We start from the raw sequence: 25,178 nt of genomic DNA on the forward strand, positions 1-25,178 counted from the left end.
TGACCGGATCTGGTATCATATCTGGGTTGGGAGAGGGTGAGGGACGAGATCGAGGGGAAACCGAAGGAGGACTGATATCTCACAATGGTAACAACGGTGGACCCAGAAACCTCTCTCTCGATCTCGCCTCTTCTTTGGTTCAGAGGAGAGAATCGGGGTGGTGGCTGATGATACTCGCCAAAATTGTTTTGATTTGTTTCTCTGAATATGTTAGGAATAAATGGGCTTCGAACAAGGATCAGATTGTTTTGATTTGTTTCTCTAATATTATGAATCCGATTTGTTTTTTATCTTCTACAATGCCCAAACAATTACCATTATAACAATATTCGATTATGTTAAAAGGACATTACAACGAGGATTTAGTGACAATGTAGCATAGAAATTTAAGAATCGAGTGTTCCATGCTTTTATTTTGAATATATATAATTTGTGTTTTGTTTCCACAATCTGAAAAATATTTCCAGTTAAATGAGTCTTTTTTCTGAGTTAAGATGATGAAGATGATAGAGGTAGAAGATGAAGATCATAAGTTTTTTGGGTTTGATTTGTTTAGGTTGGGTTAGAGAAGATGATGTTCCTGGGTAATGGGTAGTGGTGTAGAAGAGGAAGTATGTGCAGCTCACATAAGTCTTATGGGTTTGATTTGTTTAGGTTTGTATTTTCTTTGACATTTGTGTATATGTATGGGTGGCACCCTGGCTTATCTAAAAAAATTGTGGTTAAAAACTTAATTTATGGAGGTAATTATTAAGAACGTGGGGCATATTTAGTAAACTAAAATTCAACTAGGGTGATAACGTAAATAGTGTAAAAAAGAATCTAGTCAGCTTTTACTTATCCATGTCATATTAAATGGAAAAAGATTATTGGTACACTTCACTCCTGTAGCCTACACTCATTTGAATTTGTGGGCACCCAAGTATGCACAGTAAAACTGTAACAATCTCTCATAACAAATGATTTTTTTTTTAATTTCCAACCTCACCTTGTCGGGCGTTTAATTTGCCAATTACTAAAGAAACTCTTTATTAATTAGTAGTCACAATAGCGTTGATTGAAAAATTAATAATTGAAATTTAGAAAAATACTATAATTTATTATATGTACGCAAGCAAGTATATGATCTAAAAAGAAAAAAGCAAGTATAGGATCATCATCTTGACTATTGATTTTTTAATAAATAATCCTTGACTCTTCAATTATAGTTCAAATATTTACATTTTTGTTTTTGATGTGCGAGTGGGTATAAATTAACCTATATGGTGGGCATATCAAAATATGAGGTCCTTCTTATCAAATTGTGGGGGTAGCAAGTTTTAATCATTGCATACTTACCTAGACTACTAATGAATTAAAATATAAAATCATGTCAATTTTGATCATAATTAAAACAATGAAAAAACTCTTATTTTTAGCGACTCTAGTATAATTATATAATTAAGATTTGCTCCATACATATACATGGCTGTGTAATTTTTTTCCCCGGTTACTAGGAGTAAAACATGTACCTGTAATTGAGTATACATGGAGAGATACATACTAGTTTTTTTCATCTATCTATAATTGTGTGACCAAGAGTTGTTTCCCCCACCCTCATGGCACACTCACCTTACCATAGCTTACAAGCTACGTATTAATCACTTGTACCATATGAAAAGCGTCAAAACTAGATTCGTGGTCCTACCTTAAGCAGCATGCATCGCAAGTTACTATTTTAATATTAACAAATACAATCTTCATTATATATTACGGCAATTTGAATTAAACCCCACTTGATATGCTTCCTTTTAATTTTGCACTCATGTCATCAAATCCTCTTAATTAAATTTTAAGATGACACTTCATTTTCAAGAAAAATGGGGAAGCAAGAATGTTTCATACTGCATGGTTGGATATACGGTAAAAATTTACTGTGAGCCTAAATTATTGTGGATAAAAGTAATTTTTCTTATTTTTGCTTATGTCCCTAAGAATTTTGACTTGACCGTCATATTTTTTTGCATATATCCAAATATGCCTTGAAAATTTTATTTTGTTTATATTTTAATTTGAGAATTGATTCTGATAAAAGATAAGTTGTTCTAAACATGCTATTTCATCATCAAGACAATGTAGCTAGCAATTATAAACTCCTACACAATGTGCAATTTAAGCAACCTAAAAGTTGAAGAGAGATGTTTCATCATCAAGACAAAACCAGAAGACCAGCCGCACCAAATTTCTTAATGGCTTATTGCTAATTCCTAATATACTATCAAATCTTTACACCAAGGAAAAGGTGTTAACATGCTTGTGCCCTCTTAATTAAACCAGCTAATCTGGTGAGAGGTCGTCGTGGAACACAAAGAGAAACAGGACAATGTGTCCAAAATCTCAGGTAAAAACAAAGTCCTAAAATTCCCACCTGATAGCACTTGTTAGCTTCTTTTTGTTGGCCTATCTTATCATCCAAAGCAACAACCTCCAAAACTCTCTAACCTACCATTTCCAAAAAAATGTGCAAACCCATTTCACCAAAACTTAGACAAAACTAGAAATCACCAACACCTTGCTTTGAAAACTTGAGTTCATAAGAGTCTCTCTATATTGGTGGTGAGAACTCAGAACTCAGAACTAAGAAGCTACCCAAACCATTCAACATCTTCAACTACAATGGAAGTTTCATGCAAGATTCTGAGGAGATCAATCCACAGTTTTCTTCAAAACTATCATTTTTTCACCTCTTCTGCAGCTTTTCTTGCTTTTCCTTTCTCAGCTTCAGTGCTTCTCTCCCAGGCTTTATCTCCTTCTTCCCCTGCATCACTCTTGCCTCAAATCTATAATCGCTTCAGGATTCTGTTTGATGCTGCAGGTTTTCCTTCCTCTTCACAATTGTTCACCATTCTCAACCTCAAGGTTTCACAAACACTCAGCTCTTCAATTTTCACCCTTCCTTTCACCCTCACCTTTCTCCTTTTTGCAAAAGCATTCACATTCCATGCTCTTAATAACCATAAAACAATTTTCTCATCACCTTCCTTGAAATCAATAATATCCCTCTACAAGCCACTCCTTCAAACCTATGTATGCAGCTGTTTCTTGATTCTCTCTGCAAATGCAAGTGCTTTTGGCCTCTTGTTTTTGGCCTTCAGCTTCATTGAAAGACTTGGATTCTCTTCTTCTCCTAGTTTCCTCTTTTTCATGTCAGCATCTGGGGCAGTTCTGTTTTCTGTGATTCTTGCAAATGCACTTGTCATATGCAACATGGCAATGGCTATCTCTGGTGTTGAAGGACATGGTGGATACCTTGCAATTCTGAAAGGTTGTGTCTTGATAAGGGGAAGAACATCCATGGCTTTGTTCCTGGCATTGCCTGTGAATGTCGCTTTGGCTGCTATTGAAGCCTTGTTCCAATTCAGGGTTGTGAAGGCATATCATGTTGCTGGAAAAGCAGGACCTTTTGTGGGTTTGGAAGGGGTTTTCATTGCATATCTTTACTCAATCTTCATCATCCTTGACACAATTGTGAGCTTCATGTTTTACAAAAGCTTGAAGGAAGAATCATGGATTGGTGAAGAAGACAAGCATTTTTTCAGGATTGAATTGCCAGATGAGGACAATAATGGTTACCTGGGCACCAAGAATTTGGAAGAACTACCTTAAGTAACATAGTGGCAAATGCTTAACTTGTTCATGGCTTTTCTTCATGTTTCATGAAGGAGAAGGAGCTAATAGAAAGGTATATACAAATTTATTCATGTTGCACGAAGGGAATTGAGCAACTTTTAAGGCATAAAGATTTTCATAAGAGCAATCTCCTCAGAGAAGCTATGTGAAAAGACAAGAAGCTAGAGATTAGTGCACTGTTTGTATTTCTGTTGTATTGTTCAACTCTGATCTTTATATTTTATATTGCTTACACCTTGTAGATTGAAATGGCAATCTTTTACAGTGTGAATAATACAAATGCTTCATGTTAATTGCTTTTCTTATAGCAGAAATTTACCATCGTACTTACTAGAGTGTTTTGGGCAAATGAAAACCGAAAATGATTTCGCAGACAACTATGAATATCATAGTTATTGTGCATTAGTTGAAGTCTCTTAATGTACTTTCAAACGCTAGAGACAGTTGCCAAAACCAACAAATGGTAAGATATTTGTCGTGCTAGGGGGTCTTTGAAACTCATTAAGGAATTCATAATTCATTGCAAACAAAAAACAACAAAAAAACTGGTTTATTAGTCAGTTACTTCACTCGGAAAAATAATATAAAATCATTCAGAATCTTTTACCCAATAGTTTAAGCTTTTTGGGATTATTGGTTCTTAACAACTTCAACGCTTCGATTTTGGATGGCAAAAACAGTGAAATGCCATCCACTAGATCTTGGAAGATTTCTGCACAAAGACATGCTAAATCAACTATTTAAGGGAAGTATGCAAACTAAAATAGCAAAGTAAATTCTTCCCCCTACAGCAGCACCAGCTCTTCTATAAACAATTTTCTATTGGACCTTGACAAACTAGCCTTTTATGATGCTGGCAGAGCCTGTTCTATTATTCACAAACAATTCTGAATGAAATTAAATATCAGCAGGTATAATAAATAGTGTTAAAGTTGGAAAATGACTATCACAAGATGCAGATAAGGATTCAAGTAGTGAGGTACATTTCCAGACGGCACCATTAAATAGCTGCATTATTCCTGAATTTTCACTATTATTATACAACCAAAATGTGGGCACACACAATCCAGCGTGGTAAATTTCATGAGCTCTTGGCACAGCAGAATGTGACAAGAGCGTTTTGCACTTCACTAGTAAGTATTGTTTTTCACATGAAAAATGAAACTAGCATTTCTAACCTGGCCTGCTCCTCACTTATAATACAGTTACTACAATACAGTGACCTGATTTCTATTCTCTTAACCTGATAGCTATACAGCATTCTCTCTGTGGTATCTACCAAAATCTCTACCTGAAAGGAATCTAATTTCTATGTTACATGAGAAAGAATTGGATCCTAAAGGAGAAGGTCAGTGCTCTGTACAAGATTCATGGTACTACGGTTAGACTTTTGCGCTTCGCAAATCCAAAAGCATCTATCTGCTTTGGTGCCAGACAAAATATGCCAAATGAAAGGTGCAAGCCAATTCCAGTTCAACTGCAACAGAAGACATGCTCTACTACAAAAATTTCTTCTGGAATCAACATGGCAGGTACTGGATCTATCTTTTCCATAGCATGCAATGGATGCAGATGAAATCTCAACCAATCATAGTAAGCATCCATTCTGCGTCAAGATTTGGGCTTTCCCGAGTATTTTAACAAAAAAAGATCAATTCGCCGTAGAAATCTGGTTCAACAGCATGCCATCAAAGAATCAACTGTGAAGCGTGCTGTGTTCGAAGGTCCACAGGTGGCAAGAATTTGCTTTTCCACCTCAACAGATCAGCTTGAAAGGCTAATTGTCACATCATCATCATCATCATCATCATCATCATCATCTTCGTTGAAAGGGAGGCTTCATAACTGGTCTCAGAAGCATTCCCCTTACAAGGGTAGATTCCTGCTCTTTGGCAAGAACGTAATGTCGGAGTAAAGGAGAAGAAAACTTAAGACGTTATCCATCTTTTGCACTCTTCTTTGTCAAGTCGACTCCCTTAGCCTTCTCCATTTCAGCCTCTTTCTCGGCTTTCTTCTTCTCTAACTCTGCTTGTTTGCAATTGTCTTCATGTGCTTTCCGAAACAACCTTATAAAATTAAAAAGAGTTGCAGTAACTGCAATTCATTAAAGCAGCAACAATATTAAGTTAGCTCGAGCATTATAGAAAAGACAAGAGAACATATCACTACTTTTTCCAAGGATTTGACTCCTCTAAAATGAAAATACTTTAGAGGATAAATATGAAACTATAATCATTGATACAAAAAAGTAACAATTAAGATTTTAACAACTTCATAATTTGTTACGCGTATAAGCTTTTTATCACAATTTCAACCATATAAAATTAAAAAGAGTTGCAGTAACAGCAATTCATTAAAGCAGCAACAATATTAAGTTAGCTCGAGCATTATAGAAAAGACGAGAACATATCACTACTTTTTCCAAGGATTTGACTCCTCTAAAATGAAAACACTTTAGAAGGCGTTTGGTACAAGGTTGGGAAATACATTCCTGGGAATTAGGGAATCATATTCTCGTGTTTGTTACAAGGTTGGAAATTGGACGCCCGGGCATAAAACATTCCCAGGAATGGAATAACTTCCATAACTCCCATCATTTGATTCCCATGAAATGGGTTGGGAATCTTGCATTCCCATGGGAAAGTGAATGTAACTTCCTACTACTCACAAATTCCATCATATTTTTTTTCATTTTGAATTTTTGAATTTTTAAATTAAATTAAATTTAAAAATATTCCTGGGAATCCTAAATCCTAACCAAACACACCTATAAGTCTTACCCAGGAATGATATTCCCAACAATTAGATTCTCAGGAATATTATTCCTGGGAATGTATTTCCCAACCTTGTACCAAACGCCTAAGAGGATAAATGTGAAACTATAATCATTGATACAAAAAAAAGTAACAGTTAAGATTTTAACTTCATAATTTGTTATACGTATGAGCTTTTTATCACAATTTCAACCATTGATTTTCAAATCCATGTTTACCTTTGACTTTATCCTCTAAACTGCATCTTCCTCACGCATGGATTATGAAACTTATTTCAGTTCAATCCTCCCCATTTAGATTCCCCCTCTATCTAGTTTGTAATTCCTTGATTGTTCTCTCTCTCTCTCGCCTCCTACTTTTCTGTCACCTGTCAATTTCGCTACAGTGATTTAACAAAGATCCAAGGAGGATAGGCATTTCTATCAATTCAACTACTCATTATCACTGCTACCACTCTAAGAAGCTTGGAAGTATCTTGGTGCAGATTTCATCAGAAGTTAAAATACTAAATTAACTGGAGCGATGACCGAAACAGTTCTTATAAAGGCTCTAGTCTTCACCTCATAAGCTATTATTTGAGGTTGAGTTAGGTCCAGTGCAAATTCTAAGATGGTATGAGAGTTTAACCTAAATCTGATCTTGAGGGACCAACCAATGTCCATGAAGCAAATCAACTAGCCCAATGGCTTTCCTTGTATCCAAAATCAAACCAGCTCTACAATCTTCATGCTTGAGCGTCAAGTCCAAGCATGCGGGGGCTCAGGTGGGGGGTTGTTAAGATCTCACATTAATTAGAGATGTTGCCAAAATAGTCCGCATAAAGGGTCGAGCAATCCTCATAAGCTGTCTTTTAAAGTTGAATTAGGCTCAGTTCAAATTCTAAGACCACATTTCTAACCCAGCCTAATTTCTAGACAATACACTCTTGTGGTAACCATCAATGCAAAAGGTCATGAAAATGTACTTTCCCCACAAATATTGCTTAAGAAAGTTAATGAAACTATAATCTGATAAAACAAATTCCAATTAAAAAAGACCAGCGGCCATACATCAGACCAATAAAATGAACAAGTATTAATGATAAAGTTACCTTGCTCAAGTGGGCATCGAGCAGGATCCTCACCAAAATATAGCGCAAGTGCATCAGCATTTCTCCCCTGTCCATATACAAATTACACAAACGTTTTATCTCTCAATAAGAATTCATCGACATTTGACACCCTTTCCACCCACACACCTCAAAAGAGAGATAGGAACAAAAGTGAAAGAGATGTGAGATGTGGTAGGTGATGTGATAGGAAAAGAAGAGATAAGAAGAGAAAAGGGGTGAACAAATCAAAACCCTTCATCTCTTTATATTGGTGCGTGAAGTATCCAGAAGATGGTTAAGCATATTACCACCACAGAATATAGGTTTGTTAGAGCTGCCACCTCTGACTCGGCTACTGTTATGAATTCTTTCAATGTCTGAAAAGAACATAAAAAACGTTTCAAATACATTGAAATGTAAATCGGTTAATAGACCATGTAAAGTAGATTTAGATGTGTCTATGTAATATGACCAAGACTTGTTCACTGATTATAACAAAATTAAAAATCACAATTCACATTGACATAATCAATGTTTATATGAAAAATATCAGATCATATTTGGGATGTATCTTAAAGTAATTCAGAATATATTAGCTTACCACTTAGGATTCATTTCCAAATTTCTTTGTATTTCATTACTAGTTTCCATACTTAGATTAGGATTAGGAGCCTATTATTGTTCAAAATAAAAGTTAATGCTTAGCCTGTTATATTATAAAACCATAATCACAATTCAAAAACTTTATTCTGTTAAAGAGAGAAGACAAAAATGACCATGTATTCTTGAAAAACTGAACCAAGAAATGGAGAATAGAAAAATTCTCCTTAAGGGTGTGTTTGTGAGTGAATATGAGGACATTCATGATAGCTAGCAATACACTATTCTAGGACAATGTTTCTCTCTTACCAATTTTTCTTCTGGAAATATTACCATGATACAGTTGAATTATTAGGACAGATTTTCATTCCTTTTTCTTTCATCTTCATTAAATAAGATTCATGTACATTTGCCAATAAATATTTGCCAAAAGTTAAAATGCTAAACACCTTACGGAAACCTTCAGACACAGGTCCATCATTTTCAGATGCAGCAAGCTCTTGTTTAACCTTTTCTAATCCTTTGATGATTGCCTGCATCTCTTCTGCTAACGCCTTCAATTGTATCTGAAACAAGTCATATTTTCAATCAATACAAATTGTAATATCATTACCAAATATCACGAGTAATTTAGCCTCATCCCAACAGCAGTTTCTTTCAGATAAAATGCAAATAGCCATTTTAACTTTGACCCTTAAAGTAAATCAAAGGTGCAGAAACCTATTTTTTCAAAATCAAGTTAATAAACCGTTGCACCCATTAACTAAAAGGAAGCTAGGAATGTGGTTCACATAAAAAGGGAGTTATTGAAATTGATTCAACATGCGTGCTTGGAGGTGAAATTTCTTTTGATTTGGTGATTATTGACAATTGCATTTCCAATTAAGGTTTCTAAATTTGCACGATTTACGATTGAGAGGGAATATTTTGCACTAAATTTTAAGTGGATTAATTCCAAACTTCAAACCAAGAGGGATAGCCAAAGTTGAAGAAAGTTATTTACATTTTTTTACATCTCTTTGCTTGGGCAAATGCAACTTGCCACCCTAAGCCCATTTATCGTTCCCCCATATTTACATTATTAAGTAAATCCCCACTTTATTGAACACAATTATTTGCAAAATTCCATGATATTTTATGTTAGGACCCCATTGCAAGGTATGGGACTTGAGTCCCACATTGGAAGTATGGGATTCTAATGTGGGGTTTATAAGGCCTTGGGCTCTCCAACTACAACAGCTAGCTTTTGTGGTGTGGTTCTCCCAAGGTTCTTATCAATGGTATCAGAGCCTTCCACCATGTCTCTGAGCTGCAAACGAGCGGCGCGGGTGGTGACGCCGGCATTGCAGTGTTCGCCCGGGACTAGTCGTGGGGCTAGTGCACAGCCAGCCCGCGTGGGCGCCGGGGCTGCGGAGCGTGGTGGGATGTTAGGACCCCATTGCAAGGTATGGGACTTGAGTCCCACATTGGAAGTATGGGATTCTAATGTGGGGTTTATAAGGCCTTGGGCTCTCCAACTACAACAGCTAGCTTTTGTGGTGTGGTTCTCCCAAGGTTCTTATCATTTTACATTAGGTAAAGAACTAAAAAAGACCACATAACAATGTCAAAGGTATGAACTTTTGTCTCCAAGAGTGAGCTTTGATGATGATTGAAATGGGTAAATTGATTTTTTTGAGTCACTTCCATACTCATCAGCTTCTAAAACAAATTTATTGAAATGCATCTGTTTCTTTTAAAGCAAAGAAATACACAAGAAATAAATAGAATATCTGTCAAGGAGAGAGCTGTCTGTTAAAAATGTTGTTACCAGTGCACAAAGAGGACTATCAATGAAATAGATTAAGATAATGTGATATGTGTGATGTGACTTGAGGAAAGGGATATTAGATGGAGCTTTTCCTTGGGAAAGGCCACCCTTAGGAAGCAGGACTATCATTGAAATGGAGTTCTCTTAATTTTCGGTTCTCTAATTTGTGGCCTCTATAGTATTAGAGTTGTTGATTTTCTTTGTTTTGCAAATTGATATATTTTATTTTTTCTTTTACTTACTTATCTCACATTTAAGAAATAAATACCTCTATATTTGCAATTGTTAACACGTTAAAATTGCTAACCTTCTTCATGCACACGTTTTATTAATATTATTTCAATTTATTATTGGCAAGTTTATGATTTGGTTTTGAAAGGAATGAACAACTCATTAATTATGTGTTTCCCTTTTAGATTATTAGTGGTTGTGATGCTTATACCCTCACCAAGTCTGTGTGACTCTCCCCTATTATTTCCCCGTCCAAATCTCAAGATAGCTAAGTGGTAGATTGCTAGCAGCAGCAATTCGTTCTAGTAGCATTATTTCTTTTGGTAGGCCTCCATTGTTTTTTAGGTCTTTTTTTCAAACCTTGGGCATTTTGCAGCTACAAAGGACAGGTGTTGAATTTATCTGCATTATATCAAAAAATTTGCACTGGATTGTTAATTTTATAAGTTTGCTGGTTAGCACACTCGTGCACTGGTTTACTTTGGGAATGCTGAAAATACATCGGAAAGCATTGTTTGTTTTGGAAAATTATTAAAAGAAGTATATTGTTCTGATTACAAGGCCTGTCAGGCTAAATAGTATTTGGTTAATTTATATACCAGTCACAGTTTAGGTTAGGTTTATGAGCAGAGTAGTTATCGTAGTCATTAAAACAGGAGGGAAGGTGCTTTGTTCCAAACAAGGTGGAAAAGTGAAACTGGCATAACAAACTATAAAGAACCAAAAGAAGTCATCACCTTAGTGGCACTTTCCAGGCTAACAAGGTCTACATAAAAATCAAGGAGTCCAGGTGACCTTTCAGCTAGGACCTAAGGGAGAAAAAAGAAAAGGGTTAGCATCCAAAAATTATCTTCATTTATCACAACTGATACTTATTATTTATACCTTGCAAAGATAGTGCATCAGCGTCATCCTACTGTTAGAAGCACGAGTCTCCGTGAGCTTTAAAAGACTATCCAACTTGAACCCAACAGCAGATCCTGCAAATATGAAAACATTTGATACTAATATTTAACCCTGAAGTGGACATTCTACTGTCTACATTAAGATAAGATCTAACAGCATAACATAGTTTGACTGCTGACAAATAGGAACAGCCAGTGATTATCAAAAACTTAGATTCAAAATGCTAAAAACGGAGATAGTACTATAAATGTCTACTGTGTCCAGAAACGAATTGGCACGGCTGAGAAAGACCTACCCCTTGCTGTTCCCTGATTCAATGTATTACCCAAAAATAGAATTTTCTTCATAATCTCCTTCAGTTTGACAGATTTCCGGACCTATTACCGAGAAAATAAAGCACAAGGTCAAAGAAATACAAGCAATAGAAAACAGTGTTTAAGCTTTTCTTGAACTCAGCAATACTAAGTACCTCTTCGCAGGCAGAGTTCACAGTGTTTAAACTTTTCTTGAATTCAGTAACCTGTATAAAGAGGAATGTATGACTGAAGGAAAAGACCAAATCCACAAAACACATATTATATCATCATACCTGAGACCCAAACTGGATTTTGAAAGCGAATACTCTTAATTTTGACTCCACCCTTGGCACCTTCATCAGCTCCAAAAAAAACTAAAATATAACCAAATATATATATATATAAGAAATAAGAATATAATTACAACATATACATATATATGATAGGAAGTTAAATAAACAAAGACCAAAGTAATTGGTTTATAACAAAATATCTATAGGGAATGGTGCAGATATGTAAATGCCAACCAGACACCGTCAAACCAAACTAACATTTTATTAGTGTGAGATTTGAATCCATATACATTGCCCTTTTCATGAACTAGATTCCTTACCAATAATTTTACCTACAATATAATTAAATGTTGGACTCAATTAAAATGAAGCCCCACTAGTTTCCAGGTTGTGTAGTGCATCTCTGAGCTAACTATACTTGTTAGTTATAACCAGAGTTTTGCAATAACTAAATCTCAATTGAAATTACACCAATTGTTTTCATAAAAAGAGTTTTCAGTTTTTTATCTATCTTTCTGGTTACTAGCTATATCATTTTGTCATCATTCTTCCCATCCACCTCTTCCAAATTTTGTTGCATGCAAAAGCAATGATGACCAAACAAATCAATTGGTACTCGATAGTTTTATCATTATTGTACATTTACATTTCCTATCTAACTGAACTGAAGCGTGAGAAATCTATCCCATCACTAATGCAGTATAGGAATTTTTCTTTCAGAACCTTCATGTAAATTCAATAACACCAAAGCATGAACATGTAAGTAAAAGTAACCCACAAAAGGCATCCCATATAAATGTATCAGTTATCGCTTCCTGTCAATAACTACCCTATATAATGTCATGAGTCATAACTAGAATAAATCATTGCGCACCTGTTCGCACTTCCCCAAATTCTCCTTGTCACCAGTGTATCCCTGAACAATCATAAACAGGAGGAAAATTGGAAAGCAAACAAATTAGAGTAAAAGGATACATTTTTGAGAAAAAGCAAATGCTAGAAACTAGAACCCTTAATTGTCAAAATACGATATCAGTATGAATAAACTTGACAAATTTCACCTTCAAAAGCTCCATCTCTTCTTTGGTAGGACAAAACTTAATGAGATTTTCCACCTGATCAACATCTAGTACTGACTCATCCAAAGCCAGTACAGCAGCCTGAGAATATCCATTTCAACATGTTATACAAATGATCGCTAGAGGTTGAGATTTCGGAAGTTAGAAAAAGTTTGCAGCAGATATGATGGGGCAAGAAACTGTTACTGGCAATATCTACTATCAGTGGCCCTTAGTATTAAACTAACCATATCACTTTCGGTCCTTAAAAGATGCAAATCACCATTTTTGTCCTTGAAATATAAAAATGCAATCAATCTAATCTTTTTTCAACATCAAATTGATCGTTTTGTCATCTTTCAAGGATAAAAGTGGTGATTTTCATCTTTCAAGGACTAAAGTGACCGACCCCACATCTTTCAGAAACCAAAATGATGGTTGACTCTACTCATAAGGAGTATGTTAACTTGTTAAGAACCATCCACTATGCAAACAAAAGTAATAATTTCCACGGCAACTATTCTTGCAAAAGAATTACCCATCTTGCATAACTATAAAATAGCTTATATGGAAGTATCAGCTTACCATCATATCAGGAAGTGGCATCTTAACCTTAGTGAGCATTATTTCAGTATTATTAGCCCTTCTTAGGTCAACCTACAATCAACAATACAAAAAGAAAAGCACTTGATCAGTTATTAAGGAACACCAAATAAACATCAAGTCAATAAGTTTCTAGCAAATATTAGGTTTGAGCACAAACAGGCAAAATACAACATCAGTATACGCCTTACAATTCATAAAATTAGAAACACTAGAATTCTCATTTATGGAGCATAAAAAAGATAGTGATCAGAAGGGACAATGAAAAAACAATAATTTGTGCTGATCTACTAGATCAGTACAGCCAATATTATTTAATGCTTTATGTATGTATCAAGGTGTGCAGGATATTTGTATAGACTATACATTTGTCTCATCAACAAGTTGACAACAATTATCTGATTAGGTCACAATGAACTTATGAAAACGACCCATTTTAACACGTAAATCACCAAGTTTACAAATCAATAGCATCAAGTTCCACTTCTAATAAAAATGCACTGTTGAACTTTAGCAGCCATTGTGAAGTAAACCTACAAAATATGGTGAATTGCATTTCAAGAAGGAAAGGCCAAGGAAAAAATCAAATCAAATCGCCTCACACATGAAACATGGCTTTTTCAAGAAATCAAATTTCAATAATATTCATACAGAAGAATACCAATTGGACTTTGTCAGGTTTAGATCCAACAGACTTGCGTCGTCCTCCAGATTTGCCACCTGAATCAGCAGGTTTGGGAACATTCACAGAGAAAAACTTCTCTAGCTCTGAAACATCAATATCTGGTTCACTAAGATAAAACATAAGACCAGTCATTATAAAACATGGGGATATAGATCATAAGGACAGAGTGCAATTATACAAAATTAATATGATTCAGACAAACACATGAAATAGTAGACAAGAAAGATTACATTTGAGGATCTCCATTTCTTTGTAATTCTTCCCACAAACTTCCCTGCACCACCCTTGCAACTTTATTCCAATGCAGAGGCCTTAGGTTGGATCGCCGGGGTGCCATTGAACTAGCTCCTGCTGGGCGTGCATATCCACGCCCTCTTCCTCCAATATTCGCGGGAGGTGGTGGAGGACCACCACCAGGAGGTCTAAGAGGAGAAGCACCGGGGGGAGGTGGAGGAGGTGGACCTCTACCACCTGGAGGAGGCGGAGGAGGGGGCCCTCGACCACCAGGAGATGGAGGAGGAGGTGGTGCTCCATGCATTGGAGGAGGTGGAGGAGGGGGGCCTCGACCACCAGGAGGTGGAGGAGGAGGTGGTGCTCCACGAATTGGAGGAGGCGGAGGAGGGGGGCCTCGACCACCAGGAGGTGGAGGAGGAGGTGGTGCTCCATACATTGGAGGAGGTGGAGGAGGGGGGCCTCGACCACCAGGAGGTGGAGGTGCTCCATGCATTGGAGGAGGAGGTGGAGGTGGGGCTCTAGACATTGGAGGAGGTGGTGGTGGAGGTGGGCCTCCACCCAATGGAGGTGGAGCTCTACCAAAGGGAGGTGGAGGTGGCGGAGGTGGAGCTCTACCAAAGGGAGGTGGAAGTGGCGGAGGTGGAGCTCTACCAAAGGAAGGTGGAGGTGGCGGAGGAGGAGCACTACTAAAAGGAGGTGGAGGTGGCGGTGGGGGAGGTGCAGGTGCAGATCCTTGCAATGGAGGAGGTGGGGGAGGTGGAGGTGGTGGAGGAGGAGCACTACTAAAAGGAGGTGGAGGTGGCGGTGGTGGAGCCCTACTAATAGGTGAAGGTGGTGGTGGTGGTGGAGCACTATTAAAAGGCAATGGAGGTGGAGGTGGAGGTGGAGGTGTAGTTAAGGGTAATGTAGGTATATGAGCATTAGCTAAGAGAGGTGGAGGTGGGGGTGCCGGTGGAGCTGTATGTGATGAGATTAGGGCTGGTGGGGTTGGAGTTGGAGCCTTATGTATTGAAGATGTAGGAAATGGAGGAGGAGGAGGGGGCATTGGCGGAACTCCATGCTCTAAAGGAGGTGTTGTTGATGGTGTTAGGGGGGGAGGTGGAGGTGGAGGAGGAATGGATGGAACTTCATACCTTGGAGGAGGCAATGGTGGTGGTGGTGGAGGAGGAGGAGATCTTGTAGGGACCACTGTAGTAAGCACTTCAGAAATGGAGGGAGATGTAGAATGTAATGAGTCCCTTTTATTCAGCCCAGAAAATGGAGGCGGGGGTGGAGGTGGTGGTGGAGAGAAAGGGGGAGAAGTTGCAAGTTGTAAATCCACCCATACTTTTTGTGTAGTAAATGATGCTAAAGTTGGTGGCGGCGGTGGTGGTGGAGGCGGCGACAGTGCAATGGACCCCTTTCCACCTGAAGATGTTACTAGTGATGATGGAGAGGCTTGAGGTGATACATCATCTTGTAATGATAAGGGTTTAAAGACATGTGAAGAAGAGTTAGTAGTATCTCCATGGGGTGGAGATGGAGGGGGAGATGGCAAGGGAGACTGTAGCACTTGATCTGAGCTCTGTTGTTGTACTTGAGTATCTGACTGAAGAGATGTCTCTTCAATTGATGGTAATGGTGATGAAGGACGTTTTGCATCTACTTCTGCTAATATGTGGCCTGCTGATTTTGAAATGGCCAACTTGCGAGTTTTCATGTCACTTTTAGTATTAACAGCGGAAGCAGAGACAACAGGAGCAGATACAGATCTTGCTTTGGCATCTTCGATTTTCTCCTTTGAAGAGGTCAAATTTGACAGTGCAGCTGGTGCACTATTAATCCTATTTGGTGGATAGTAGACATGCATTGAATTTATGTAAGAACCCTTGTTAGATGGAATCCACTTGGTTGCTGCAGTTGGCTTAGCTTGTTTTGCCTGAAAACCAAGGGTTTCTTGCTGTTTAGTCTTTTGCTTTGTTAATAAGGTATCTCCAACTGGCTTTGAATTTGATGGAAGTTGTTTCTTGGCAGTAGATGGAAGTGGTTTGCCAGATTTTTGTTTGGAAATATCAGACATATACTCCCCGGCCATGGAATCTAATTCCTTTTCTGTTGCTTCATTATCTTCACATTTGTTCTCCATAACAGTAGATTCCTGGTGCACATCTACAGTGACTTCCTTCATTTCCAAAGGCTTCACCATATCTGAAGTGACTGCAGTGGAAGTTGACTTAATTTCTCCATCATCCACAGCAATGTCCTTCACTACATGAGGATCTGAATCCATGTTCTCATTGAACTTGTAGTTCACATCATCAATAGAGATGTCTTTCACCGCACTAATACCAGAATCTGTCTTGTCAGCCTGTTTGAGAATCCCATCATTCGACGTGCAATCTTGAAAAGAGTGAGGCTCCAACTCTTCCTTCCAGACCTCTTTATGATTTTCATCACCCATTGCATTGTCAGTAAAAGCATGAGAATCATCCTCTGCCCTACCTTCCTGTGCATCAATTACATTGCTGAAAATTTCATCTACTTCATAGAATTCCTCAGGTGAAGCACTTTCTGTCTCAGCACTTTCCGTCTCATTCGCATCTCCACTCACCGTGACTGTGTTTAGATCAGGTATAACAGCATCAGCATCCAAAAAAAGCACCTGATACAGATATGAGTATGTGTTTAACTCCTACTGTTCAGAAAATGGCTTTTTCAGAAGAATAACAATAACTTACCTCTGCTTTGAAGTCCTTGGGAAATTGATCCTTAAAATCCCACAGAATATCAATTTCTTCATGGCTCAGTATCAATATGTTTGAACGAACAAATGCAGTATGGAACATAACTCTAAACATCATCTCCTCACGAATAGAATCTTCACTTAAATGTATGCACTCGAGAACTACATCCCCTTGAACACGACAACGAATATCAATTTTCACGAGCATACACTCTGCCTGTCATTAAAATTTATTAAGAGTACACTCTATCTAATTAATTCACAATTCAGTATCAGTAGTATAAATATATACAGCACCTGTAGGTAGTGGGAAACATGTTTTTTAGATTCTGAAGTTGAAAAAAGAAGCTTTGAACTTCTGTTGGCAGGTTTTGAAGGGTCTGGACCATAAACACGTATAACAGGCCTGCAACCTTTTCCATCATCAAATAAGGGAAGGACTCTAAGAATCAGACAATCCAGATATAAGGGTGTTTCTGGAGGTGGCCACTCAGAACCCAAATGTCTCCTGGAAATATACTGAAGATATCTGAACTGAGAAGGTTGTGGGTTCAAAGGAGTTAAAAGGTGGAGTAGTTCTCTAGGAGCTTGCTTGTAGACCATTTCAAGAGTCTTCAGCTCCCCACTGTACTGTTTCCGATATAATAGAAGACCTGCTAGCATAAATGCCAGCACGGGCCAACCTCCCCTTTCACAGTGCATCAAAAGCACATTCTGTTGTCCCTCCAAAGACAACCAACTTTCACTTGATCGAAGAAAGTGATGGATCATCTCTAGAGGAAGAAGAGGACAACCCTCATATTGCCGAGGATACTCCATAACTGTCATGTCATATTGAGAAAATATGTCTGAGATTTGGCTGCGCCTCATCCCTTCTCTGAAGTTAAACACCATGAAAGAAGCATCTGGGAAGTGATCCTGCAGCTGAGTCACAATCCCCCCCATATAAACTCTGTATTCATCTTCTTCCAAGACATCCGCAGAGAAGCAACAGTCAAAAACTGCAAAAACGGGTAAGGAATAGTCAAGACTTACGGATATGGCAAAGAGGGATCATAGAACTAGAAAACTTATTCAGAACTTCATAATCCAAGTTTTCATTTTTCCATCCTAGACACTAAAGAGCATATGAAAAGAACTAGTTCAACAGAAGCTGAAAAATATCAAGAATTAACCAAGGAGACTATTCCATTCTGCCAATGAACTTCTAACCTACAGTGTAAAATTCCCAACTGTTGCATCCCATAAAAATATAAAATCTTCAAGGAATGTTCAAAGTCTAAAAAATCTTCTAAAGTTCATCAACAAGCAATCCTATTCGATGAATGACCGGCGTGACTCACATACTGCTGTATTTTCTGCTGCTATGACTCCCAGTAGTTACTAACTTCCTACTAGAAGAAGTGATAGAGAAATTAAAAAAGTTCAAGTTGCAAAAAAAGTCCACATTGTTCTAGCACACTACCATAGGCATATTGTTCCAAAATGAAATCAATTAAAGCTCAATAATACTATCCTAAGTAAACTAAAAATCCATCAGTCCCTTAACTTATATAGAGCTTAAAAAGGCAATGCATTCATGAGCTGAACTAGGCATAGAAAATGATTAACTAAATAAAATAAAAAAAAATTGAGAGAAGAAGTAAAAGAGAGAGAAATTGAAAGGAAGCATACCATAAACTCTCTCAGAGATCTCGAGAAGCCGATCCGGCGGCTTCCGGTAGAAGAACCTTCTGAACAGCGCCATCTGATGGCGCTGTTTCTACCCCGATCGGATCCAAACCGGTGTTCCAGTAGGTCCCACCGCAAAGATCAAAACTTTTTGCTCTGGACAAATGGTTCTGCAGATCTTGAAGATACCCAATTCGATTAAAGTCCAACAGAATCTAAAAATGCTAAATTCCGAGGAAGGAGAGCAGCAAACGCAAAAGGGGGGGTTAGGGTGACCCAATGGGAAAATGAATTGAATTCAGGTAATGAAAAGTGGAAGGAAGAATTGAATTTGAAAAAAGGGGAAGAAGAATAGATGAGTGATGAGTGAAGAAGAAGATAAAATCGAAAATGAGAAATGGGTAGAAGGAAAAATTGAAGTGAAGTAGAAGTACGGGTATAAAATGAAATGCGCTTTTTATTATCTATCTGTTTGATTTCATTTGGTAATAAGAAAGGAAGAGAAAGGTGAATGAATTAGAGGAGAAAATGTGGAGGAAAACGGTGATTATTACTGCAATTTACAATTGGAATGGAAAGGGGAAAGATTCATTGGAGGAAGCGTGGACTGAAAAGAAAAAGAGGTTAGATTTGAAACCTCTGTCTGTGTTTCAGTTTCTCTCTCTAATTCTCTTTCTCTGTGAGTACAGACAACATGTGTATGGGCAACTGGGTCTGAGGTCTACGTGGTTCGCGACGTGGCTGGCTGCTACCCTGCACGTGTAATTTATTTTCAATTTTCATGAGTTATTATTTAGAGAAAAATGATTATGCACTGTTAGTCAATCAGATTATAAGGATATGACACGTCAATTAATGAAATTAACTAAAAAATCAAATTTTCTCGCATCTCTTACAATTTGATTGGTTGGTTGACGGTCGTTGCATAGAAATTAAACTCAACTATTAATTAACTATATAATATTTATATTTCCATCATTTTGTTATGATTCTCCCTTATTAGTTAAATTATCTTAAATTTAGGAGGGGTAATACACTTGAAGCTTTGATATGGCGAAAGTTTATGATCGAATTGAGTGGTCCTTTGTGAAAACTAACTTCACTGTTATGGGATTTCTTGGTTGATTACCGATTTTATTATGAGATGTGTGACTACTGCGAGCTTCTCAGTTTTGCTGGATGGTAGACCAGGGACGAGGTTTTTTCAGGCCTCTAGGGGATTGAGTCAAGGGGATCATTTATGGTTGTATCTACTTATTCTTTGTGCTGAGGTTTTTTCTGGCCTTATTGTGAAGGCTCAAGAGAGAAATGTTATTCATGGGGTCAGAGTTGCTAGGCAGGCTCATGAGATTTCACACCTGTTTTTTTGCTGATAGTGATTTTCAGGGTCAATATGTGACACCCAGTGCCGACGAGGCCAGGGAGTGATCGCCGGTGCAGTGAGGCACGGACAAGGAGCGGCTCCTAGCAGGCTTCTAGGCGGAGGGGCACATGAATGAATCGATCTCACACCCGAACAAGAGGTATTTCGAGATTGTATAGGTATGGGACTAAGGAGGGCATAAAAGATTTGATTGGTACTACTCACAACAACAAGATGCATCTTCTTTTCGGGAGCCTAACATAAAAACTTCAAGATTAAGTGTGCTTGCCTTGGAGCAATATTATGATGGGTGACCTCCTGGGAAGTTTTCCCGAGAAGTGCGTGAGTGACAAAGCGCACTGAAAAGACTCGTGTTATTACCGTGAGGTCAGTCGTTAGATCGGGATGTTACACAATATGCAGGAGGTGGAGGTGATGCACTAGATACTGTTAGAGTATCAACAAACCTCGGGTCAACTCATTAACTTGGATAAATGTGAACTCTCTTTTAGCCGAAATGTTCCAAAAGATTGTAAGCATAGGGAATATTACAGATTAAGGTCGTGGAGAGTCATTCCAAGTGCCTTGGGTTGCCAACGTTTGTTGGGAGGTCCAAACAGCAAGTATTCATATTTGTGCAGGATAGAGTGTGGAAGAAATTGAAGGGATGGAAGGAGAAATTCCTCTCCTTTGAAGGGAATGGGGTACTTATCAAATCCGTTGCACAAGTCATGCCCACGTATGTGATGGGTTGTTTCGCCTTGCCAGTTGGGTTATATAACCATATTGAGAGTATGATCAGCAAGTTTTGGTGGAGGAGTAAGAAGGAGAATGAAAGATTCACTGGGTTAGTTAGAACAAGTTGGGCACTTCTAAGAGGGATGGTGGTATGGGATTTAGGGGCCCCAAGGTGTTTAACGATGCTCTTTTAGCAAAGCAAGGTTGTATGATGGTCCAATACCCAGATTCTTTGATGGTTGTTTGAAAGCTAGGTACTTCCCAAGATCTAACTTCATTAATGCTTGTCCGGAACGATTGTCTAGCTACACTTGGAGAAGTATTCATCATGTGAGTTGGGTTATTAAGAGGGGTATTTATTGGAGGGTGGGTGATGGTTGTGATATTTGTGGTTGCTGGATCAAAATGGTAATAAGCTCCGGTCTCTGAAGCCAACTCATTATGATATTACTCATGTTGTCCAACTTATCAATAGAGATGGTTCAGTGTGGGATCAGGAGCTGGTGCGGTCCTTATTTCTCCCTTTTGAGGCTGAGAAGATTCTTAGATTTCCATTGTTGAACATTCTATGGAATGATGGTCTAGTTTGGAAAGGTACAACTAATGGTTTTTTCACTGTAAAGTCAGCAAACATGTGTATAAAATAGTGGAAAAAAATGGATAACCCAAGATCTTCAATTCCCTAGGATTCGGGTCTCTGATAGAAGCTTTGGAAGCTGAATATATTACCTTGACAAGCCCACTTCATTTGGAGAGTCTTGCAAAATGTTGTCCCAACCCGGAAGAAGCTTTGGAAGCTGAATATATTACCTTGACAAGCCCACTCCATTTGGAGAGTCTTGCAAAATGTTGTCCCAACCCGGAAGAAGCTTTGGAACCGCGGAGTGCCTTGCTCCGGGGAATCGTCGCTTCCCCTTATTTGTGCCTTTTGCTACTCCACAATTCTATCTCCAAAACGAAAGTGAAAGAAGCTCGCCTGCGTACCTACCATGGGCGGATCCATGTTAAAGCCACACCAGTTTCTTTAATTGTATATTATTAATGGTAACTCTTAATACATAATAATAAACTAATAATCATGAAGTCAGAGATAGAGATGACAAGAATGAGAGTAAATAAGGATTGTTATTTGTGGATACCTTTTATATATTTTTGGACTGTGTTAATATATTACGTAGTTCATAATTGATTATAAAATTTGTTTGATTTGTATGATTCGATTGATTATAGTGAATCTAAGGACCTAGCATTTTGTTTGCCATGTTTTTTTGTTTAAGAATGTCTCTACATACAGGGGAGATCACTTTGTGACAGAGGGTGTTTGTCATCTAATCACCTTTGGACTGTAAACTCTTCTATTTTCATGAGAAACTGTCTCTCATGGTTTTATCTATAATATTTCTCTTTTTCAAAAAAAAATATTTTCAATATATTTTAGTCTATAATTTCTTTTATTTTTAGCTACAGTGATATATGTGGTATGGATCCGCCCCTGGTACCTACTCTTCTCCCCCCCCCATTGTTGGGGGCCTCGTCCTCAGGGACTACACCTTTCGAAATGAGAAACTTAGAAAACAAAGAGAATCAAAAAGGTCATCATTAATGTGAACAAGGCAATAACCTCGGTTAGAGCAAAGCCCAAGATTACTATCTTTGTCCAATTATGCTTTTTTTATCCAATCACATGACAACCTATCTAAACCCGTCCAAATCATTTATCTATCTTCGGTTGATAGCGTTGCAATCTAAAGCTATATGCTTCTTCGGTTGATGCGCGTTGCAATCTATTGTGGTGCATCCCACAATCGTGTCATTATCAACCTCTTAGAGCATCTCCAATGCAAGGTTCTTAGTTCTTATTTTGGAGTTAAGAACTAAGAACTAAGAACTTTACCATTGGAGGTGCTGACATGGACTCCTTAGTTCTTAAAAATAAGAACTCAGTTCTTATATAAGAAGTTTTGCTTTTTGAGTTCTTAACTTAAAATATTAATTATTTCTCTCTTATTCAAATTATTTTATTACTTTATGAGTTTTTTTAATTACTTTATGAAAATAAAAAGTATAAATAATGCGGTTGGTGGGACCAAATGAATAGTAGTAGAACTAAGAACTAAGAACTCATGGTTGGAGCAAAATTGCTTGAGAGTTGCTTAAACACATGTGGCAATACGGATCCACATCAATAATGCTAAGAACTAAGAAATAAAAACTAGCATTGAAGATGCTCTTAGCAGCAATCACGACCAGAAATCATGGAGTCCAGCCTTGACTCATATCGTCACTTCCTCATTGCCTCCCATTGTCACGCACATTCTCCACTCCTTCACTAATCCCTGCATCATTAATCACTTCATCACATGTGCCTCTACCTGCAATACATGTATCCATTGTCACAACTTTGACACTCACTTGTGCTAGAGGCAGAGGTCATGATGAGGTGGAGTGGCATGAAAGATGAAATATATAGACATCAAGACTCCTCAAATGAGGCACCTCAAAGGAAGTCTTCTCAAACTGGACGACTCATATTTTAAAGGGAGTCTCCTCACATGATGAGTCTCTATTGTACTTGTCGCGTCTGACGGTACACCTCCAAAAACATATGTTGTACGATGCACATGAGTCTCCTCAATGAGGAACCTCCCTTTTTATCAATGTCGCTTCGTAAGGCGCCTCACTTTTGCAACGCAGCCTTCATTTCTGTCACCACTTTGTTATCCGGTGTGAAGGAGGCGTCCCATGTGACGGTCGTGTTCTAGTTTCCTGTTTTAATAGCTTTCGTTTATCTTTTGTCAGTCGCTCTGGGAATTCAGTAGCGGATTACTTGGCCCGGCATGCCGCCACCTACGGTTCTCATGTGTGGGTAAAGGACACACCGACTGAGGTTTTGTCCTTGCTAGACTTTGATGTATTGACTTCGTTGTCTATTTCTTGAGTTTAATGGAAACTACTTTAAAAAAAAAATTACAAGTTGATAAATGTTTTCCATAATTTTTTTAAAAAAAAAGCCCCGAGACCAGGGATACTCATGAGTTTGAGTTTAATTGTCATCTCTATTTTTTTTATAAGCCAATAAATTATATTGAAAGGAAGTACAAGGGGTACTTCAATGAGGGGCGGATCCAGACCTTATATATCAGTGTGGCTAAACATAAAAGAAATTATAGACTAAAATATATTGAAAATATTTTTTTTTCGAAAAAGAGAAATATTATAGATAAAACCATGAGAAAAAGTCTCTCATGGAAATATAAGAGATTACAGTCCAAGAAGGACTAGACTTATAACAAAATATAACAAAAGAAACAAAATGAAAACAATAGTAGAGTAAAGAAACAGGAACAATAAAACAGGGAAAATACAATATGAAAACAACAATCTTTACTACACTAACGGTGGAGGTTGAAAAATAGGAGGTGCATGAGAAATCCACAACAACACATAGCAGGTTACAACACTTATCAAAGCACAAAACACACGACACTTGACAACAAAGTGTAACTTTACTAATTTGTGATCTTATTAGAAAGTTCTGCTTACACAGACTGCTACCCACAAATACCAAACTCAAGCAAAACTGCCTATACAAGAAAAATAGAAGAAAACCAACAAACACAAGGAAATTGTGAATGTACAAGAAAAGACTAAAGAGAGCAATTACAGTAACTTGATGTTTAAAACTTAAACAATAATTTTATAGTTTAGATATTTGTGAATGTACATATAGAGAAATTATATCTCTATGAAATTTAAACAAACTCCTTAAACTATTTTAGAAGAATCTCCTGGTTCTATTAGGATTAGATGTTGGATCTTCTCCTTTGAGTTATCTCTTAATTTCTCTTATGTAAATTGTGATTTTTAATTGTGAGACGTTAAAAATAATTTGCAATTAGAGACATGAGTAAAATCAAAACAATAAACTTTAGATTTAAAAATAACTTGCAATTAGATGTTGGGTTTTCTTATCAAGCATATAAATTTTTTTTTGAAAAAAGAAAAAGAAAAACTGAAAGTCACATCTAGCCTTCAAGTAGATCCGTCCATGCTTCAACCCCAATACAAGAGAGGAAAGAAAAAAATTTAAGAGCAACAACAAGATAACTAGCAATATCCTAGGAATCAAGTTCTACTAGTGAATTTCAAAAAAAAATGCTACTAGTGAAAACCCACCCACTCCTTGGAGAAAAGATATGAGAAAAAACTTCATTAAAACCTAATTGTCATGTCTATGCATCTATTGTTCCAAGTGCCAACTGAGTTATGAGAGTTATGAGAATAGAGCATGGGATTTGTTGTGTTTGTCGTTTTAGGTTTGACAATCCCGAAAAGTCTAAAATATAAGCATTGTGTCCAAAGATGCACATCTTTTTCCTAGCATTTTAGCATCAACAATTCCAACCTCATTTCAATGGACGAGACACAAGACACT

The 25,178-nt window shown here is 37.5% G+C and overlaps 2 protein-coding genes across 8 annotated transcripts; one reads left to right on the forward strand and one right to left on the reverse strand.

Annotated features, from left to right (window-relative positions):
* Positions 1-2,200: 2,200 nt before the first annotated feature.
* On the forward strand, positions 2,201-3,962 carry LOC130715166 (uncharacterized). Its single transcript, XM_057565229.1, has one exon. The coding sequence runs from the start codon at positions 2,656-2,658 to the stop codon at positions 3,643-3,645; it is 990 nt and encodes a 329-aa protein (XP_057421212.1). The 5' UTR covers positions 2,201-2,655; the 3' UTR covers positions 3,646-3,962.
* Positions 3,963-4,631: 669 nt separating this feature from the next.
* On the reverse strand, positions 4,632-19,319 carry LOC130711231 (formin-like protein 20). 7 transcript variants are annotated; one of them, XM_057560759.1, is made up of 17 exons: positions 18,646-19,317; positions 17,269-17,972; positions 16,967-17,188; positions 14,246-16,890; positions 13,992-14,121; positions 13,313-13,384; positions 12,731-12,829; positions 12,544-12,585; positions 11,670-11,750; positions 11,550-11,600; positions 11,376-11,457; positions 11,060-11,154; positions 10,912-10,983; positions 8,583-8,699; positions 7,842-7,910; positions 7,534-7,600; positions 4,632-5,735 (listed from the first exon to the last, which is right to left on the reverse strand). In XM_057560759.1, the coding sequence occupies exons 1-17, from the start codon at positions 18,716-18,718 to the stop codon at positions 5,689-5,691; spliced, it is 4,668 nt and encodes a 1,555-aa protein (XP_057416742.1). In that variant the 5' UTR covers positions 18,719-19,317; the 3' UTR covers positions 4,632-5,688. The 7 variants fall into 7 exon arrangements, 5 of the variants coding, with proteins under 5 accessions (XP_057416742.1, XP_057416741.1, XP_057416740.1 ...); XM_057560758.1 differs by having other exon boundaries at positions 4,632-5,763; positions 11,670-11,729; positions 18,646-19,316; XM_057560757.1 differs by having other exon boundaries at positions 4,632-5,763; positions 18,646-19,316.
* Between the last annotated feature and the right edge of the window lie 5,859 nt (positions 19,320-25,178).

The sequence above is a fragment of the Lotus japonicus genome, chromosome 4 (genome assembly GCF_012489685.1).
Source record: "Lotus japonicus ecotype B-129 chromosome 4, LjGifu_v1.2".
Taxonomy (NCBI): Eukaryota; Viridiplantae; Streptophyta; class Magnoliopsida; order Fabales; family Fabaceae; genus Lotus; species Lotus japonicus.

Excerpts from the sequence above, each read along its gene's own strand:
- LOC130715166 (XM_057565229.1), top strand. The coding sequence starts at position 2,656 with ATGGAAGTTTCATGCAAGATTCTGAGGAGATCAATCCACAGTTTTCTT.
- LOC130711231 (XM_057560757.1), bottom strand. The coding sequence starts at position 18,718 with ATGGCGCTGTTCAGAAGGTTCTTCTACCGGAAGCCGCCGGATCGGCTT. Across the intron at positions 11,601-11,669 it reads AAATCCAGTTTGGGTCTCAG|GTTACTGAATTCAAGAAAAG; the intron begins GTATGATGATAT and ends CTCTTTATACAG. Across the intron at positions 7,601-7,841 it reads CAAACCTATATTCTGTGGTG|GGGAGAAATGCTGATGCACT; the intron begins GTAATATGCTTA and ends GTATATGGACAG.